At 55.1% G+C, this 18,438-nt stretch overlaps 8 protein-coding genes across 8 annotated transcripts; 4 read left to right on the forward strand and 4 right to left on the reverse strand.

Annotated features, from left to right (window-relative positions):
* Nucleotides 1-2: 2 nt before the first annotated feature.
* Nucleotides 3-3,032, reverse strand: L969DRAFT_250220 (uncharacterized protein). Its single transcript, XM_014709755.1, has 8 exons — nucleotides 2,622-3,032; nucleotides 1,506-2,568; nucleotides 1,336-1,457; nucleotides 1,113-1,282; nucleotides 837-1,066; nucleotides 612-789; nucleotides 361-551; nucleotides 3-310 (listed from the first exon to the last, which is right to left on the reverse strand). The coding sequence occupies exons 1-8, from the start codon at nucleotides 2,817-2,819 to the stop codon at nucleotides 207-209; spliced, it is 2,256 nt and encodes a 751-aa protein (XP_014565241.1). The 5' UTR covers nucleotides 2,820-3,032; the 3' UTR covers nucleotides 3-206.
* On the reverse strand, nucleotides 2,880-5,304 carry L969DRAFT_90653 (uncharacterized protein). Its single transcript, XM_014709756.1, has 6 exons — nucleotides 4,935-5,304; nucleotides 4,801-4,875; nucleotides 4,594-4,742; nucleotides 3,281-4,539; nucleotides 3,067-3,225; nucleotides 2,880-3,017 (listed from the first exon to the last, which is right to left on the reverse strand). Exons 1-6 carry the CDS (start codon nucleotides 5,026-5,028, stop codon nucleotides 2,927-2,929), a joined length of 1,827 nt encoding a protein of 608 aa, XP_014565242.1. The 5' UTR covers nucleotides 5,029-5,304; the 3' UTR covers nucleotides 2,880-2,926.
* L969DRAFT_97077 (uncharacterized protein) lies at nucleotides 5,285-7,926 on the forward strand (the record flags this gene model as incomplete). The annotated part of the gene is made up of 3 exons (XM_014709757.1): nucleotides 5,285-5,780; nucleotides 5,837-7,686; nucleotides 7,738-7,926. 3 exons carry the CDS (start codon nucleotides 5,285-5,287, stop codon nucleotides 7,924-7,926), a joined length of 2,535 nt encoding a protein of 844 aa, XP_014565243.1.
* L969DRAFT_90657 (uncharacterized protein) lies at nucleotides 7,736-10,642 on the reverse strand. Its single transcript, XM_014709758.1, has 2 exons — nucleotides 9,740-10,642; nucleotides 7,736-9,692 (listed from the first exon to the last, which is right to left on the reverse strand). Exons 1-2 carry the CDS (start codon nucleotides 10,323-10,325, stop codon nucleotides 8,005-8,007), a joined length of 2,274 nt encoding a protein of 757 aa, XP_014565244.1. The 5' UTR covers nucleotides 10,326-10,642; the 3' UTR covers nucleotides 7,736-8,004.
* On the forward strand, nucleotides 10,397-13,451 carry L969DRAFT_20070 (uncharacterized protein; the record flags this gene model as incomplete). Its single annotated transcript, XM_014709671.1, has 5 exons — nucleotides 10,397-10,643; nucleotides 10,706-11,539; nucleotides 11,587-12,042; nucleotides 12,093-12,880; nucleotides 12,936-13,451. The coding sequence occupies 5 exons, from the start codon at nucleotides 10,397-10,399 to the stop codon at nucleotides 13,449-13,451; spliced, it is 2,841 nt and encodes a 946-aa protein (XP_014565157.1).
* A 133-nt stretch (nucleotides 13,452-13,584) lies between these two features.
* Nucleotides 13,585-14,934, forward strand: L969DRAFT_97080 (uncharacterized protein; the record flags this gene model as incomplete). Its single annotated transcript, XM_014709759.1, has 2 exons — nucleotides 13,585-14,120; nucleotides 14,172-14,934. The coding sequence occupies 2 exons, from the start codon at nucleotides 13,585-13,587 to the stop codon at nucleotides 14,932-14,934; spliced, it is 1,299 nt and encodes a 432-aa protein (XP_014565245.1).
* Nucleotides 14,935-15,042: 108 nt separating this feature from the next.
* L969DRAFT_247889 (glycoside hydrolase family 45 protein) lies at nucleotides 15,043-16,350 on the forward strand. Its single transcript, XM_014709760.1, has 8 exons — nucleotides 15,043-15,281; nucleotides 15,332-15,367; nucleotides 15,414-15,493; nucleotides 15,540-15,576; nucleotides 15,625-15,692; nucleotides 15,747-15,859; nucleotides 15,916-16,007; nucleotides 16,057-16,350. Exons 1-8 carry the CDS (start codon nucleotides 15,146-15,148, stop codon nucleotides 16,269-16,271), a joined length of 777 nt encoding a protein of 258 aa, XP_014565246.1. The 5' UTR covers nucleotides 15,043-15,145; the 3' UTR covers nucleotides 16,272-16,350.
* A 189-nt stretch (nucleotides 16,351-16,539) lies between these two features.
* Nucleotides 16,540-17,542, reverse strand: L969DRAFT_54525 (glycoside hydrolase family 45 protein; the record flags this gene model as incomplete). The annotated part of the gene is made up of 6 exons (XM_014709761.1): nucleotides 16,540-16,835; nucleotides 16,887-17,108; nucleotides 17,157-17,178; nucleotides 17,234-17,244; nucleotides 17,293-17,361; nucleotides 17,416-17,542. 6 exons carry the CDS (start codon nucleotides 17,540-17,542, stop codon nucleotides 16,540-16,542), a joined length of 747 nt encoding a protein of 248 aa, XP_014565247.1.
* Between the last annotated feature and the right edge of the window lie 896 nt (nucleotides 17,543-18,438).

Consider the following 18,438-nt stretch of genomic DNA (forward strand, 5'->3'; position numbering starts at 1 on the left):
GATGAATGGCTAGGCCATATTGCATTGACGCACAAGGCAACCCTCGCAATCTCGCTTCCGAAGACTGGCGAGAGATGGCGCGCACTCGCGACACGTGCCGCGAAAGGCAAACCTGCTCGAAAAGATCGACAATCAATCTAATCTCATGATCACGTGATTTACTCTTGTCTGCAAATGCAGCGAGCAGTTACAATGCATCCGGCAGATCAAGCATGGTGCGCTTCTTCGCGCGGCGGCTTTTCCTTCCTAGAGCGTGCTTTGACATCACCAACGGCGGTAGAAGCGCTCAGCCCAAGCACTGCCGCGTGATCTATCATGAAGCATAAGCGAGTGGCCGCCGAGTTGAGTGAGTAAACATACTTTTCGAGGCTAGGAGATCATCGACAAATGCATGTGAGCCGGATGTGAGGTATTTGGCCGAAACGCCTCTGATCCGCAAAGGCTGCTGGATCAATCTGTCCAGCTCGGCCTGCAATTGCTGCGCTTGTCCTCGCGCCTTTCGTATCCGACTGCCCCGATGACCGCGATCAGAAGGCTCGTCAGAAGCACTGCTGGCAGGTCAGACGGGGATCAGAACGCTCTCTTTCCAATTGTGACTGTACGCGGCTTGCCTTTCTTCGGAATCGATATCGATTTCCATCTCTTTGGCCGCCTTGCGTAGCCAATCTTGATCGTGCGTCTCCTTATTCGCCTTGTGCTGAGCAGAATCTATCTTTCGAGCAAGATCCACCCTGTCTCGGAGTGTTTCGAGGATCGAATGCTCTATCGGCAGCTCGACAAGTGCTTTCTCTGCCAGACGCGTGAGCACGGTGCATCTCCATCGCAGATGGACTTACCTTTGTTGATACTCCTGAGCAAAGCACGCTGTGCAACCTTTTCGTCAGGTGAGCAGAGCTGCAAGCTGACACCTTCGCGTCCGGCGCGAGCTGTACGGCCGCTGCGATGGATATATACGTCTGCGCTTCGAGGGATCTGATAATGCACAACGTGGTCGACTAGCGGCACGTCGAGACCGCGTGCAGCGACGTCCGTGGCCAGTAGGATTGCGTGCTTGTTTGCTTTGAATCTGCATAGAGTGTAAGCCTGGTTGCTGTGGCTGAAAGAGGACGTACTGCTCGAGAGACCGCAAACGCGCCTTCTGCTGCATGCCGGAGTGGAGGGGCACGACTTGCATGCGGAGCGCTTTGAAGATGGGCTGCAAGCGTCGAATGCCATCGATGGCAGATAGGAAGACGATGGTTCGACCAGGGTAGCGAATGAGAAAGTAGTACAGGTATAGGTCCTGTGCGTCACATCGATCAAGCAGAGCTCAGTGTCTCTGAAGACAAATCGCACCTTCTCAGTCATCATACAGTCTACGAAGCATTCTTGCAGAGTGTCGACGGTACCTTGCATCGAGGAGAGATTGATGAGGGCGGGATCCGGATCGCGAAAGTCAATTTTCAGCAGTAAATCATCTGCTTTCTTGTCAGCACCTGGCCGAATGACAATGACGAGCAATTTGCCTATTGCGCCTTGACTTCCACCCGCTTTTCTTATAGCGCGCAGATTGCGCAGATGGGGAATCGAAAGATTGACCTGCAGATCTTTGCTCAAAGTGGCAGAGAAGATCATTGTGCGCATGCGAGGATTGCCATTTGGCCTGACAGACTGCTCTGCGAAGGCTTGATCATCTGGTTTATCTTGATCGGCTATGTCGACGTCAGGAGCAGATGAGTCGTGAGATATTGAGCTGCTGTTGCCGCGTCGCGTGAGGTCGAGGATCTTGTCTAGCTCAACGAAATGGCCAGCTTGTACCATTCGGTCCGCTTCATCAAGCACGAGGTAGTCTAGGGCAGCAATCTTGCGAGCCAAATCGTCGTCATCATCTATCATCTCCCAGAGCCGTCCGGGTGTCGCCACGATGATGTCGATTCCTCGGTCAACAGCAAGCTGACGACGTTGCTTGAGGACTGAAATCCCGCCAACGACGGCCACAATATTTGCAAAAGGATATGGACCCTTGCCTTTGCCCTTTGTATCGATGCCGGCGCTGCTCGCGTTTGTGATGACAGTAGCAAGATGTGTCTTGACTTGCATTGCAAGCTCACGAGTTGGCAGCAAGATAAGCGCAGTCAGCTTGCGTGGTTGCTCTTTAGATGGCCATCTAGCATTCTGCCTGAAGATCTGATCGAGAATGGGCAAGCCGTATGCCAGCGTCTTGCCTGAGCCGGTCTGAGCGATGCCCATGATGTCTTTCAGGACAGCGTCTGCTCCCAGCATGATATCGAATGTAGCTCTCTGGATAGGAGTAGGTTTGCTGAAGCCGAGTTCGAGCATGGCATGTGCCAGCGCGGGATGAAGGGATTGTGGCACATAGCCAGGCAAGTGAGCAAAGTCAAACTCTCGTAGCAGCTGGTCTGCATCTGCTGTGCCTGAAGCCGGCTCAGCATCATCAGGCTGAGCAGACGTTGAGGCTGTATCGTCTTCGTGCCGTATCTGCTCTGCCTTGGTGTCCTTTGTCCTCTTTTTGATCGATGACGGCTTTGCAGTCGGTGTTGCTGTTTCCTTCTCCGGCTCTGCTTCCGCCTGGGCAAACCTCAAGTCAGCGAACATTGTTGCATTTGCCAAGCTCTACGCACGACGAGAAAGCGAAAGTGCTTGTTGCCGCTCTCGTCGAGTTCGGTGATGACTTGCACATCATCGACTTCTTCAAAATCCAGCAGACCGCCTGCAACTTCGTCTTCCGCTCCACTGACGAAGCCAGTCTTGACACGCTTCCAGGGTAAATCTGCCGCACTGAGTTGCTTCCTCTTGCGCTGCGCTGGAGCAGACCGCATCTGGCCAGCGTGGAAATGAGTGTGAGACGGTGCCGCCAGGCACTATTTCCCCGCGAGCTCCCCGCGTCGGCAATGCTAGCGATGCACTGCGCTCGACAACATGAGATCTATGCTTTGCCCTTGTATGCGCTCTCGTGGATAGCAACACTGCGGCCACTGGGATCCTCAGCCATGCCCCAATCTTTCCTCGGTATCCATCTGCGGCACAAGGTCAGCCAACGCCGCGTGAGCCTCGTGATCCACTGACCTGACTGCTGTCCTTGCTGCGGCTTCTGTCGGGAAGTGACCTTCAAAGACTTCGCGGATATAGTAGGCTTCCTTCGTCGTGGGTGTGTCGATCTGATAGCGTTGCGCTGCGTTTTTGAGCGCATCATCAGAGACGACTTGGGAAGCATGTTCCTTCAAACTGTACGATCAAACGGGACTGTCAGCAGCGCACAGAGGTTGCTATGCATACGCACCCGTCAATCCACGAGTAGCCGACGCCATCCGAGAATTGCTCCTTCTGTCGCCAAAGAATGTCATCGGGCAAGTACGGTCGTCCGTCCGTTGCGATACAATCGAATGCTTTGCGCAGTATGTACTTCTCCATGATCGGCTTTCCCTGAGCGTCAGTCTGCTGCTGCTGTCCCTTGCCAAATTGCTTCTCTTCCGGTCTGACGTTCATCGCTACCTCCAAAAACTGCTTATCGAGGAATGGCACGCGGGCCTCTAGGCCCCAAGCCATTGTCGATTTGTTTGCTCTCAGACAATCTGCCGTGTGTAGATTCTTGACACGTTTGACGCATTCTTGGTGGAACGACTTGGCATCCGGCGCCGCGTGAAAGTAGAGGTAGCCGCCCAGGATCTCATCCGATCCTTCACCGCTCAAGACCATCTTGACGCCCATGGCTTTGATCTTGCGACTGAGCAGATACATTGGTGTACTGGCTCGTACAGTCGTCACATCGTACGTCTCGAGGTGGTAGATGACATCGGGAATGGCGTCAAGCCCTTCTTGAACGGTAAAGGTGTATTCGTGGTGAACCGTGCCAAGAAATTCTGCTGCCTTTCTCGCCGCGAGCAAATCTGGTGATTCCGGCAAGCCGATAGAGAAGGAGTGTAATCTGGGCCAGGCGGTCAGACTGGAGGAATCCTCGCCGGGCGCAACGCCAACTAAGCCCATTGAGGACCCCTTGGGTGATTCGGTGCGGTTTGTCTTGCTATCGAAAGACGATCGACCTCGGCTAGATGCGCGAGACTGTGCAGCGGCCACCTGATCGGTCGCTTTGGCAGCAATGGACGCAATCAGACTGCTATCTAAGCCACCGCTAAGCAAAACGCCATAAGGCACTTCTGACATGAGTCGCTTCTTGACTGCATACTCCAAGGTATCTCTGATCAGCTTGAGGTCGGCGGGCTGAGTGGGAATCGCGTCGTCTGACAAGTCGCCTTGCCACCAGGTAGGCTGGAAATACCGCTCTGTTTTGCCGGTCGCAGAATCGTAGACGTGACCAGGCGGGAACGATATGACATGATCGCACTCGTCGTGGAGCGCTTTGAGTTCAGAAGCAAAGTAGACTGTCTGAGGTGCGGCTGAATTCCAGCCTTGGTATAATGTCGTAATGCCGATAGGATCTCTGGCAGCGATTAGGCGAGATGGAGTGACGTTTGTGTCGAGCAAGAGGAAGGAGAACATGCCATCGAGCATGCCGCAGAGATCAGTACCGTGCTCTTTGTACTGGATGAGCATGATTCAGAGATCAAGAGTGATTGAAGGGGAGACGCGACTGACGAGATGCAGGATGACTTCGCAGTCCGAATGCGTCTTGAACGTCGCGGGCTGTTTCAGACCGGCACGAAGCTGGCGATGGTTGTAAATCTCCCCGTTGACTGCGAGGATGAGCTTGCCATCCTCAGTCGTCAACGGCTGCGAGCCCGAATCTGTGATAAGGACATGATCGTTCAGATTGGCCCTCGCATGAGCCCGGTCACAACGCACCGACGCCCACAATGGCGAGTCGCTCATGGCAGAGTATCGAGTCCTTTGTCATCACACATCCTGACCAATCTGGACCTGCAGCGGTGCCAAGAGACTGAGCAAAGCGCGACATTGCATAAGCTGCCTGAGCGTACCTCGATGCCGTAGCCTTCTAGAGAGTGCGAGTGCTTTTGCCCTGAAGCTAGTGATGTCTCCATCGTAGTTGTGGGCTCCAAAGATGCCGCACATCGCTGCAGGATCTGCCTATGACTCGACGCCGAAAATTTGCGTGCCTGGCGGTGCTTTGCAGTCAAAGCCCGTGGTGACTGCCGAGTCTGCTGGCTGAGCGATTGACAAGCGAGCAGTGACAAGCGCTAGCAGTCTCGAAGACGCTCTGTGTCCTGTCTGGGTGCCTTGCAAGCGATCAGTTCGTGCAAAGGGCAAAAGCCAAAGTCAATCGAAGCGCGCCTGCACCAAACCAAGGTGACCGGTGACTGGCGCATGCATGGCCGACGCAGATGAGCTCGGACGGAGCGTTGCGCTGCTCTTGCGTGCGTTGATCTCCAGAGCATTGCATGTCAAACTCGACAAGACGGCCCTGTTCCTCGCAGAGCAGCTACACGCACTGCGACCCAGCGACGAGATTGCAACTTTCTGGCTCGCACGATGTCTCGTCGTCGACGCAGAGCCTCACGCAGCCCTACATCTGCTGCACAATACTCAAGTCCACGCGAGCCAGAGCGGGGCGAGTACGTCGACATGGGCATCAAGCTCGACGCAACACCTCACGCCTGCATTCTCGCGTCGGGCGGGCAAACAGCCAGGTCATCAGGCCACTGAAGCGGCGTACGGCGCCAGTGTGAGATGTGCAACGGTCTACGCTCAGGCTTGTCGAGCCATCGGGCGCGCGAAAGAAGGGCAGGCTGTCCTGTCTGCGGCCAAGCGACAGAGCCTCTTGCATACTAGCATTGCCGACCCCGAGACGCTCGTGGACGACAGAGGTTCGTCATGTGCCTTCAAGTCTGACGCCTGTCTCACCGAGCTTTTGCCGCGACAGTGGAGCTGGACTTGCCAATGCAGCTCGACCCGACAGATGCGAGTATACATTTCCAGCTCGGCCAGCTTGCACAGGAAGCGCAAGAGCCAGATGAAGCTGTCAAGCATTATCGTGATGCGCTCGAGTCCTGCTGGTACTGTTGGGACGCCTACGAGGCTTTATGTCGGCTGGGTCGACCGCCTCATCTCGAGGCAGTACTTGGACCGAGCGTTCGGCCACCTGCACCTTCCGCCACAACGCAATGGGCAGAGGCTAAAAGGCCTGCCACGCGATCAAAGGATTGGCAGTCCGTCTTCAGCCTGCCTCATCCCGGCGCGCCCATTGATACCGGCAACGAGCTCGGATTAAACGACTCTTTCTCGAACTCGTTCGACATGTCCTATCTCAACATGGCGACATCAGCCGCTGCAGCAACACAGGTCAAGCCGCTATTGCAGACTCGACACAGTCATTTTGCTACTGCTCCGACTGTGCGCGAGACGACTGAATTGGCAACATTACCACCACTGAGCAGAAGCGATCCTGCAAGCACACTGCCTGCCGGGCCCCTCTTCACGCCCACTGCGCCCGCACCTGCTGTGTCTCGACCGCCACCGCCGTTGAAGCGGCCGCGCTCAAACATCAGCTCAGAGACCAATACGCCGCCCATGATGCCAGATTTCCAGATAGACTCCTCTTTGCCTCGGCCAAGTCGAGCAGGCCCGGACGGCAATCGCAAAACACTCGGCGTCGGACTCAACTTGCCTTCGAGCCACCTCATGCCAGACATTGATGGATCTGGCCCACAACAACGCAAAACAAGCCTTCATCGTGTCATCTCTGCCGGATCTGGGGAAGTCGCGCCCGGCAGGCTGGAAAGTAAGCAGACTTCGAGGCTGCCTTCTGACACGCGAGACCTCAAGCGACCCAAGAGAAGCGATCGCAGCGACAACAAAAGCTCAACCTCGCAGGACACGGCCAAACAGACGAACGGACATCATTCAGAAGTAGATAGCGCCTCTTCGCCAGAACTGATCAAACCGGAAACTAAAGCAAAGTCAGGTCCGGTTCAGCTCGAAGGCGCATCATCTTGGCTAAAGGGCATCGTCCATGGTTTTGCGCAAGCCCAATCTCATTTGGCAAAGTACGAATGCGAATCTGTCATCAGCACCATCTTTGCTCTCCCGTGCGAACAGCGCAACACATTCAGAGCATGGATACTGCTAGCTCTTGCCCGTTTCGAATCGATCGACTATACCGCAGCAGACCGCGCGTTTGCCAAAGCACGCGAGCTGTCACCGTACCATGTTAAGCATATGGATATCTACTCGAGCTTGCTCTGGCATCTGCAAAAGCCAGCTTCGCTGTCGTTCATCGCTCAAGAAGTCATGTCATTCGCGCCTTCGTCCGCAGAAGCGTGGATAGCGACAGGAAACGTGTTCTCTTGGGGCGAAGACCATCAAAGCGCATTGAAATGCTTCAAAAGAGCTCTGCAGGTAAGTCCAGAGTGCATATTGGCCTATACGCTCGCCGGTCACGAAGCCCTCGCGCTCGAGGAATGGGAGCACGCAACTTCTTTCTATCGTGAAGCCGTCAAGAAGGATAGGGTCTCTTATCGTGCCTGGTACGGTCTCGGCAATACCTACATGAAAACCGGCAAATTCACGTTGGCTGAATATCACTTCCGTCGAGCTGCGTCTATCAATCCGAGCAATGCTCTGCTCGTCTGCTGTATCGGCATGGCACTCGAAAAGCTTGGCAAGCGCGTGCAAGCCCTTGAGCAGTACGATGCTGCTTGCCTGCTTGCGCCAACTTCCCAGGCTGTCAAATTCAGACGAGCTAAAGCAAGGATAGCAACGCGTCAATTCGAGGTCGGTCGACTTTGCTTCATTTTCAGCAGCTCTGATCAATTGACTTCACAGCCTGCATTGCGAGATCTGCTCGATCTGAAAGACGAAGCGCCAGATGAGTTCAATGTGCATTACATGCTTGGAAAACTCTACGGTGCTATGGGCGATCGAACCAAGATGACTCGGCATCTTACGTACGCGCAAGACCTCGATCCCAGGTCTGCGGGAAGGTGCGTGCAGTCTGGCTGCACGAAGGACTAGCTGATCCAGGCGTGGTAGGATACGTGACGTGTTTGCGCTCTTTGAGCGAGCAGACGATGCGATCGAGCAAGACGATGACTAGAGATCGATGATCACATGCCGTTGCAAAATCTTGGCGATAGTCTTCGGCTCAATGACGAGTGTCTGAGTGTCATCGATGATCAATGCAGGCCCTTCAACGCTCTGGCCCGGTCTGAGCTTTCCAAGCAGATAGATTGGCGTTGAGACCTTGCCGTGATCGTCAAAGTATGACTCGCTCGTTTCTGCGGCATCGCTCGATTGCACAGTCTCGAAGGTCGTCTCGCTTTCTTCCTCGAAGACAGACTTGCCGAGGGTGTCGAAGGATTTACCAACGCCGCGCACACGAATATCATCCACAATGACTTCGCGCGCCTTGAGCGAAAAGCCGAATTGCTGTCGGTATTCGTCTTCGAACGCTTTCTGCCAACCCGATCGATCCGTCTCTTGTTCTTGCTGTATCATCAGGGCGGAATCTGTTCCATTGTATCGCAGATTGAGATAGTGCTCGATCTTGATCCTGCTCTTTTCGAAGCCCTGCTCTTCTAGTCCTTGCATGACGGCCTCTGCCAGCTTGGCAAGACGGGACGTCAAGGATGATATTGTTTCATCGGATAGCGTTGCCGAGCTTGGCTCTTGACGCTCAAGTACGCGATCGGCGAGCGATAGGCCATAAGCAGACAGACAGGACGAATAGCGATGGATGAGAATCCGTCGAATGCCCAGAGCTGCTGCGAGCGAGCAGGCATGCTGTCCACCGGCGCCGCCAAAGCAGACAAGGATATGCTTTGCTGTCGAATAGCCCTTCATCTCTGTCAAAGAGCGAATTGGTCTACACATGCTCTCGTTTGCAACGCGAATGAAGCCGGCTGCTACCTGCTCGAGCGACAGATCTTTACCGCTACCGTCATTGACTGTCTTTTGCAGCTCTTTGAAAGCTTTTTGGCTTGCCTGAGGATCCAAGGGCTGCGATTCGTCCTCGCCGAAGATGCTCGGAAAGTATTTCGGTATCAGCCGACCGAGCACCAGGTTCGCGTCCGTCACTGCTAGCGGGCCACCCTTGCGATAGCATGCAGGCCCAGGGTGAGCTCCTGCTGATTCAGGTCCGACTGCGAACATGCCATTGCGCCAAAATAAGCGCGAGCCACCACCTGCTGCGACTGTGTTAATGTCAAGCTGCGGCGATTGTATAGCTATGCCAGCTGTGACAGTCTCGAACACGGTTTCGTAGCGGCCGTCGAAGCGGGAGACATCTGTGGAAGTGCCTCCCATGTCGAGCATGACGAGCGGCTGCCTTTGCTTCTCGTCCCAGCTTGTCAATGCAGCACCCACGACCCCACCAGCTGGACCGGAGAGGATGCTCTTGAGACCAGAGAAGGTCTTGACGTCAGATAAGCCGCCATCGGAATTCATGAACTCGACGGTTGTCGTGCGTTTTGCGTCTGCGTTGCGATCTTCGACGCCCCGCCTGAGCGACTCGTCAAAGCCGCCGAAGAAACCGTCGATATAGGACTGCAGTACAGGAGTGAGGTAGGCATCGGCAGTGCAGGACATGCCTCGGGGCACGACCTTGATCATTGGCATTGCCTCGCAGGACAGCGAAACGTGAGTGAAGCCCATTTCGTGCGCTATCTTGCCCACAAGCTTTTCATGGTCTGCAAAGGTATACGAGTGCATGAAGACTATGGCAAGCGTTCTGATGCCGTTGTCGTAGACTGATTGTAGCTGCTGTCTCACGAGCTCCGAGTCTACAGCATGCGTGAGTACATGGCGAGAGGAGTTGCACATGACGTGCCTGGAGCTTTGAGGATGTGGACAGCTTCCCCGCTCATGCCCTGCACGACATTGTCCATTTCGACACCATCGTAGTGCCGCTTGACTTTGCCGGTCTCGTCGAACTGGACGGCTCTTTCCGCAGCTTTCGCATCATAAGCATATCCGACCAGGCTCACTCTTTCGTCAATTTCGACTACATGGTCGTACAGCTGTTGCGGCCGCCGGATGTTGAGATCAAAGATCTTGGGGCGGGTCTGATTGCCTATCTGGAGCAGGTCGCCGAAGCCTTTGGTGATGAGCAGCGCATGCCGAGAGCCTTGCCTCTCCAGGAGCGCGTTCGTCCCAACGGTGGTGGACAAACGCAGCCATGCCACCTTGCTTGTGTCAAGCTTCTCACTTCTCGGTATCTTCCTGTCGAGCACGATCTCTAGAAGCCTACGGACACCCTCGCGAGGAGCATCTTCATAGTTGCCAGGATCTCGCGAGAGCAATTTGATGATGTGTTCTCGTCTGCCCTTGCCATCTTCGGTCGGCCATGAGCAGAAGCAGTCGGTGAAGGTTCCCCCGCGGTCGATAGCTATCTGGACTGAGTGGTCTGCTACCATCGATGAGGCGCCTCGAGTCAAAGTACGTCGCGACGCTTGTCCTTGTCATTCTCGCGCCGCACGATGTCCTCATGAGCGATCTACCCGAGCCTACGACACCGCTCAAGCCGACATCACGAGCAGAAGATGAGCAGGCCCCCTGTACGTCATCAGGCGACTCGCCTTCGAGCGACAGGATTGTCGATTTACCCCCTCAGCAACGGATATCAATCTACGTCCAAGCTTTCGAGGAGATGCTGGACGTCGTACTCCGCTCAGAGAGCTTCCTCTTCTCAGAAACTGAGCTTCGCGTCCTATCCCGCTGGTCTGCGCTGTCTTGTACGTCCTCACACGCTGTCGCATCACGATGACTGACGCGTGGTCATTGCTTGTTCGTCAAGACGAAGCGCGATACCTCTTTGTGAGGCTCTTCATACGCAAGCACGTCTGGCATAGAGCAAGTCAGATAGGCTACGCAGACGAGATTGCAGATGTCGCGCGGGCGTGTCACGAGCTGAGCCAACCGGTCTCAGAACTGCCAGAAGCCTCGCCTGGTCTTGACCGGGAAGTCACACCTGCACCAGAGATGGGCACAGGCACGACGTACTTCAACCCCATCGTTCTTGTCAGTCCTTCTCGCACAGCCAGCGCTGCTATTGCTGCTCGCCGTCGGCCTGCTGCACCTGCTACTCCAGAGCGCGTGCGAACGATAGAAAGCGTTATGGCGGGAGACGACAGCTTCTTGACAAGCGGCAATGCAGGCGAACCCATTTCGATAGATGACTCGCCTCAGCGTCCGCCAAGTCGTCCAGCGCCAAGGCCTATGCAGAGCGCGCCATCTGCTAGTCCTTCGACGAGCTCGCAAGCAGAGCTACCCGAATGGGCGCGTACACTAGGCCCGGGTGCCAAGAGGAATGACGATCCAGCCATTGTGCGGTTCGCACGAGATGAGCAAGTCCTGCGGGAGCAGGACGATTTGCCTGCATTGCTGGCCATGCTTAGTCTCGACGAGCTCAAGCTCATTGCAAAGGAGATGCGCATTTCTAAGTCAGGCACGACGCGCGACAGTATCATCAAAGCACTCTCCAGATCGGCTACTTCTCAGACAACGCTATCCTTTCTGCCGAAGCGGTCTCCCTCATTAGAAACCAAAACAAGTGGCAGTCCACAGCTGAGTCTCAAGTTTGACGAAAAGGGCAGAACGCTCTGTCAGGGCGAGATCATGGTTGCAAAAGGTGGGCGTTTCGCTCGCAGGCTGGCGCTTACTGACAGCGTCAATCAGTGTTGACTCGTTTAGGCGCATGCATCGAGCTAGATCATACTGTCGTCTCACTCTTTCTCCGCGTCCATCTCATCTTTCATCGTTCAAGCGTGCTGTCGTCGGGCACTCTCACTTCATCTCTATTGAGTAGATTCAAGCTACGCAACTATCCGGAATATCAAATTTCGCGCTCTTTCAATATCTTCAAGAGCAGGAGGAGCCTACTCGATTACGAAAAGGCGCTGCTAGTTGAGCATAAGATGGAAGATTGTCTGGGCGAGCTTTCGGAGACTTGGGCACAGCGAAAGGGTACAGAATGGCGCACGCAAGGCTACATCGAAGGCAGGCGAGTTTGGGAAGCTGTCTGGCCGGCTTGGAAGCAGATGGTACATCTTGCCGAAGAGGAGGATCGTATCAAGCTTGAGAAGGAAGACATAGACGATCGACTGACATACTATCGCAAGCGCTTCCATCCTGGTCAGTCTCACACATCCTGCTCGAGCCTACTGCTGATAACTTGTATTCAGCCTGGCCTCTCACGCGTGTCGTATACAAAGGCGCACAGATCTTGTCGAAGCTCAAGGAGTATCAGCTCGAAGTTGAATGCTTACAAGCGCTGCTCGCACAGAAATGCTTTCGACGCGGCAAACGCGGTGCCTGGTACGAGAGATTGGCTCTGGTGATCATGAATCATCTCGACGATGACAAAGATCGTCGGCGGAAGCAAGCATTGAAGATCTGTCTGCGCGGTCTCGAAGATCCCTTCACGCACATCATATACAAACACGCACTCCAGCGACGGATCATGCGACTCGAGTCCCTGCTGAAGCTCGATGACATCAGGAAGCATACTTTCAACTACGTTGGCTTGCGCGCAGCTACCCGACGAACACTCGAAGGCGAGAAGCTCAGCGAAGGCGAGACGGGTAAGAAGAGTAGCTGGCGAGCCATGGACGGCGCTGAAGTCAACGTCGAACAACTCTCGCTCGAGTATTACGAGCGCCAAGGCTTCAAAGGCTTTCATTGCGAGAATGGAATCCTGACGACCATATTCGGCTTGCTGTTCTGGGACGTCCTCTTTGCGCCCGTCGATGGCGTGTTCGAGACCGCCTATCAATCTGCCCCGCTCGATCTTGCAACGGATGCTTTCAGTATTGTCCGTGCTGGTTTGGTCAAGGAGCGACTGGCGGCCATCGCAGACGGCCAGGCTGAAGCGCTTCTCTCTGCCGTTGACGATCGCGAGCGGCCCCGTAATTCCTGGTGCATTGGCGTCAGATGGGGATACACACGCGAGGATCTCCTCGCTATTGTTCGGGTATGTCATTACTAATCGTGCAAGTGGATTACAAGCGCTGACTGATGCATTGCAGTGCTTGGGCGGTCGAGCTCTCGAAACCATCTGTACCGTCTTCGCCGAGGAGTACGGACATCGCGTGGGAGGTATTCCCGACCTCTGCATGTGGAACGAAGAGCAATCAATCTGCAAATTTGTCGAAGTCAAAGGACCTGGCGACCGCTTGTCGGAGACGCAGCACGTCTGGATCGATCTTTTGCTCACTGCTGGCGTGCCCGTCGAGCTATGCGCAGTCGTGCAATCGGGCGAAGACTTTCATGATTCGCAAGATGACACGGTCGACGAAAGCGAAGAGGAGCTACCCGCGAACAAGAAGCGGCCGAGTCCACTGATGAAGCGCAAATCCAGTACTGACGAAAAGCCTGTGAAATCTTCCAAGCGAGCATTAGACAGGCCCAAGCTGAAGAGGGAGACTTCGGCACAAGCTGAATCAAAGCCGTTACAGGCACGTAAGAAGAAAGACAACGTAGCTTCGAGCAAGCGCATCAAATTAGCATTGGAAGACAGCTGCGAAGTCATCGTGCTCGACTGATGACGAGGCGTCGGTCTGTTATCTATCTATCTACGTCGCGCGAGGCGCGTGCTGTGACATCACTCAGTCACCTTGACATTGCCCTACATGAGACATTCCCTCTTCTTACCATCTGAATCTAGCGTTCTTCTCGATGCCTTCAGTAGTATCGGCGCCACCACAAGGCCACTATGAGATCGTCTACAGTACGCTTGCCGAACTCTCGATCGCAGACACTCGACACTTTCCAGAGGCCCTCGTTGCTGTCTCGGAAGGCTACTGTGAGCCGGCCGCCGCTCATCAGCATGATGATCCTACGCTCTCAGTACAGGCTATGACGTACGAGACCTACCCCGGAATGGTTGCAGCGTCACATGAATGTCCACCGCAAAGTAGAAAGCCGTTACCGATTTCGCGCTCCAGCAGGTCTGCGACTACCGCACCACAGCTGAAAGTGCCTACAGAAGGAACGTTCTCCAGCTTCTCAGATGACCTTCGTCAGCGATTCAGCTTGGTCGTCGTCGATGGCGAGACTGCAATAACGACGGACAAGCATCGCCTTTCTGCGACTCTCGGTCTCCCGATCGAACACGATGCTCCCCTTCAGCTTGTCGATTCTATCGATTCTGCCAAGGATGCACAAGAGAGGAGGACATTGTCAATCAGCCGCAATCACAGCAAGCGACATCTGTTCGTACGCGCAGTCTCGATGGCATTCATGACGCTCACGTAGCTCTTCAGACAACGCACGAGAACTCAAAAGGCTCAGAATCGGGTTTCGATCGTCTACAAACCTCAGCGCGGTTCGGCATTCGATGATGCTCGCCTGAGGCCAATATCTCGGCGAATCGAGGATATCGCGCGCTCTTTGCGGCGAGTGACTTGGCTTGAGCGTCAAACTCAGCTCTCGCCGACTTTGCGAGAGGACGATGACAGTTTTGTGCTGGTACCGCCAGCGCCCGTAGAGCTCGTAAAGATCCGACCTGCGACGCAGCTTCGTCAACGCCGTGTTAGTCAGACAAACCTTACACGCATACGATCGCATGGCAGCCGACCGCACAAGCTGACCAAACCAGATCCGAGCAAGCTTCGGAGAGCAGCAGACAAGCCCTCACATATTCCTCACAAGCTCTCGATCGACCGAGCAGGATGCTTCGGCATGAAGCCGGATTCGCCCAAATCGCGCACAGCAGCAGCAGATAGATCAGACGCTTGCGCCTGGCCTATCACAACCAACACTGCCATGAGCACGTCGGTAGATCCTCCAGATGGAGCTGCTACTTTCGTTTGCGTCGAAGGAAACAGGTCCGAGTTGGCGAGAGCGTCTGCGTATCTCATGTTGACCGGTCGACCGCCGCCAAAGCGCCACCTCCCGCCGCCCAAGCCCAGATGGAGCTCTCCGCCGCCCATGCAGGCTGCGCCTCGTAGGCTTTTCAGGCGCGGAAGACCTCGTTTCGATCAGGTTGACACCTTGCTGGACCGAGCCAGAGCGCGATGGCAGTAGGCCATCACCTTGTCTTATCGCGCTGCGCCTCGCATTCGACAACTTCCCGTCGTGCCCTTGCAGATCATATAGCGCTTCGAGATGTGCGGTGTAGCACTACAACTCTAGCAGGGGAAGGACCCTTTGCTTTGGCGACTAGCTACATCTTATTCAGCAATTGGCAAACTACTCAAAGCTTGCAAATTGTCGCCATCTGTGTGTTACGGCAAGGATGATCTCTCACACTTTCGTGCTACTCGCTGTCACGTCCGGCTCGCTGGCCCAGCTCGGACTCAAGCTCGACACGCAGCTCGACGGCGGATGGATGATGCCATCGTCCGGCTATGCCTCAACCACACAATTTGTTTGTCAGTCATCTGATTGGGCAAACGTCAACATGCACTGATACGCATTGTAGTAAACGACGAGATCAAGGCAGATGGCTCGTATGGCTGTACGTGCTCGCTTTGGTACCTTGTGCCGGCTCATACTCCTCGCAGCCACTGCGTGCGGCATGGCTGGCTGGGCAGGTCCTGGTCAAAAGTTCCATACGGACGGACCTGGCAAAGGACCTGGCTTTGTAAGCTGATCCATCATGGCCGAGTCAGCCTACTGACGCTGCGCAGCTCTATGCCGCAATCAATCAGCGCGCCTTTGGAGCAGGCAAGCCAATCTGAAACCTGCAAAGCTCTTGCTTACCCAGCTCGCCAGTCAATGGGCCGGGCTGGGCCTGTGGCAAATGCTACACCATCACGCCGATCTCCGATGCGGACGAAGTGGTCAGTCGATCCCTCTCTTGATCTGTGCGACGCAGACTTGACCTGCAAACGCAGCTCTGCGATCAGTCTCTGACATTCGAAATCTGTGATCTCTGCCCGGTTGGCACGCAGAACTTCAAGAATTGCGGTCAGTGTCGAGGCTCTACAAATACCGCTTTCGGTCAAGAGTGAGTCTTTCTCTGCCTACGGTGCCATCTTGAGCTGAAACCTTGGTTTATCGAAGATTCCATTTCGACATTGCAACGGATGCGATGAATGCCGAGCAGTATGCCACCTTCACGAAAGGCATCACTTATGGATCAAATTGGAAGAAAGGTACACCGCCCGCACATAGCATAAGACCAAGCTGACAACACACGCACAGTTCAATTCGAGCTCGTCGATTGTGACAGATCAGTCAATCCGCTCTTCACCACGCGCTCTTGGGGCTGTGCATCAGGATGTAAGCTCAACAACGCACTCGATGCCTGCACGGATGCCACGACGGGCAAGCTCGTCTCAACGGAAGTGGCGGATCACTACTCTGGCTTGCACAAGAAGCGCATGACCATGTCTCCCGTCAGTTCACTTGACAAGTAGGCAAAGACGAAGATGTTTTTACGAGCAGGTCTCGCATAGACTGTCATTGCAACCATAGGGCTGTGACATGGCGATAAGTGTGAATTCTCGGCGCATATTGCTCAAGCTCCTTGGCGGTGGCCCAGCCAGTCCACTCGCGATGTCTTTGACTCTGTGCTCACGGTCCGAACGCTCGGCGTCTACACTGAATGGCCCGATGCGCAGACAGCAGACCAGCTGCTATGCAATACTTTGGCACAACGCACAAATTGTGATTATCTGATTTGCCTCAATGGCCTGCATGGCGTCGACGACCGTGATAGTGAAATGCACTGCTTGGAAAAGGCGTCATGCGGCGATGAATGCCGCTACTGGCCGGCATGCCTTCTACGGATCTACCAGTATTGATGTCCACGCACGAATCGATGTTTTCGGATTTGCATGAGCCGTTACATCCCCAGCTGAGCGTTGCAAACTTGGGATTCGTGTCTGGATTGCAAGGAACATTCTTGAAATTGATGGAACGCCAGTTTGAGCCATCTGTCACACCGTTGTAGAATTGAGCGTATTGCTCAGGCGACATGGCTACTTGAGCGTCAGCAGGGCGCAGGACAGACAGGCAAAGGCAGAACGCACCATCGCTAGCGATGTCAAAGTGAGTCGGTTTCGAAAAGGCAGCATTGGTCGTGCCCTTACACTGACCGCAGTTCTGATCGCTACCCGATCCCACGGGACAATTATCGATGATCTCAAAGGTCAGAGCTTGATCAGCAAGTTCCTGACCACTGCCAGAGACCGGCGACAGCTCGAAGCACAGTCCGCATGCTGGTCCGCTGCCGTGGACACTTCCGAAAGCCTCTGCGATAGTATGAGCTTGATGAGATCAGCGAAGCGCACACTCTTTACCTTGATTGATGGCAGCGTAGAGCTTCGGGAGTTCACGTCAGCGCGGTGACAATGGCAATACGGGGCACGGTGCATACCAAGCCCGGACCTGTGAGATTCGTCAGCAAGCAGATGAATCAGTGAGCGTTGGGCATACCCTTTCCAGGCCCGTCTGTATGATATTTTGCGCCTATAGGTCCCCATGCTGATGCACCGCACGCAGTTGCTGCGCGTAGGTCAACATCCATAGTGACGCGCGACCAAGATTCAGCAGACTTACATCCTCCTGTACCATCGGCACGAACCTCGCCATTGAGCGCGAACTGAGTGGTCGACGCTGTGCCCTTTGACGGCAAGAACCAGCCTTGCGAGGTACGAACATCGAACTTGACACCAAAGTCGGCCATCGCGAACGAGGCGAGCGTTGTGAATGCGAGTAAGCTGAGCATGACTTCCTGCGTCTGTGTGCTGCTTGTACGGATCGTGGACGGTGAACAGAGTGGCGATCGGGGAGCTCAATGGCGATGACAGAGTGAGGCAACGGTTGCAATGCCGACTGCTCGGTGCTGCGCGACCGTTCACGGCTGACGACGAGCGCATTGCATAGACATGGTGTGCGATGATCTGGATACGACAGACAGACAGACAGACAAACCAGCTGAGATGGGAGAGCGAGCGAACCCGTCGCGCACTCGCCGCGCCTCGCTTTTCGTCCGTCCACGAGGAGACGCGAAGTCGTGAGGAGACCCGCAAGGCAGAGACGGGAAAGGAGAGCAAAGAGTGTATGCCCGCAGCACCACGCAAGAGGCAGCCTTCCTCATCTGGCCCACCCAAGCTGCCTCACCTCGTCGCCGCTGCCACGTCTCTCGACGACGCACGTCCAGCCAACAACACCCTTGGTGAGTCTGCCGGTCAAGAGACGCCTGCAAAGCGCAAGCGACGCAAGCAGAAGGACAAGAAGCTTGCCGCTCGCCTCAGCGCAGACGGAGCTGCCGAATCTGAGCCACTGACATCGCCTGAGCTCGGTACCGGAGCCACTGGAGACGATCGAGCTCTTGCCCCAACTAGCTTGTCCAGCAGTGATCCGCAGCAGGTCGAAGATGGCAGCCTAGTCATCGTACCCGTCACCTCTGCATCTGCCAACGCCGACGAAAGTGCAGCACCGGCAAGAGGCGCAGTCGAGCCTCAAGCTAGTCCGAGCGCGCCCTTGCCGTCCGAGCAGACGTTCCGCATACCGCCCATCTTGCCGCATACGTCGACACCCCTGCCCGTGCTCAGAGAGCATCATCAGAGCGTACCCGGT

Source organism: Mixia osmundae (assembly GCF_000708205.1).
Source record: "Mixia osmundae IAM 14324 unplaced genomic scaffold scaffold_13, whole genome shotgun sequence".
NCBI lineage: Eukaryota > Fungi > Basidiomycota > Mixiomycetes > Mixiales > Mixiaceae > Mixia > Mixia osmundae.

Coding starts and splice junctions, on each gene's coding strand:
- L969DRAFT_250220 (XM_014709755.1), bottom strand. CDS start 2,819: ATGCGGTCTGCTCCAGCGCAGCGCAAGAGGAAGCAACTCAGTGCGGCA. Junction 1,458..1,505: donor TGGAAGTCAAGGCGCAATAG/GCAAATTGCTCG, acceptor ACAAGAAAGCAG/ATGATTTACTGCTGAAAATT. Junction 1,067..1,112: donor CGTTTGCGGTCTCTCGAGCA/GTACGTCCTCTT, acceptor CACTCTATGCAG/ATTCAAAGCAAACAAGCACG.
- L969DRAFT_90653 (XM_014709756.1), bottom strand. CDS start 5,028: ATGTGCGGCATCTTTGGAGCCCACAACTACGATGGAGACATCACTAGC. Junction 4,743..4,800: donor ACTCGCCATTGTGGGCGTCG/GTGCGTTGTGAC, acceptor TCCTTATCACAG/ATTCGGGCTCGCAGCCGTTG. Junction 3,018..3,066: donor GCAGCAAGGACAGCAGTCAG/GTCAGTGGATCA, acceptor CTTGTGCCGCAG/ATGGATACCGAGGAAAGATT.
- L969DRAFT_90657 (XM_014709758.1), bottom strand. CDS start 10,325: ATGGTAGCAGACCACTCAGTCCAGATAGCTATCGACCGCGGGGGAACC. Junction 9,693..9,739: donor CCACATCCTCAAAGCTCCAG/GCACGTCATGTG, acceptor CGCATGCTGTAG/ACTCGGAGCTCGTGAGACAG.
- L969DRAFT_247889 (XM_014709760.1), top strand. CDS start 15,146: ATGATCTCTCACACTTTCGTGCTACTCGCTGTCACGTCCGGCTCGCTG. Junction 15,282..15,331: donor CTCAACCACACAATTTGTTT/GTCAGTCATCTG, acceptor TACGCATTGTAG/TAAACGACGAGATCAAGGCA. Junction 15,693..15,746: donor TCTCCGATGCGGACGAAGTG/GTCAGTCGATCC, acceptor CTGCAAACGCAG/CTCTGCGATCAGTCTCTGAC.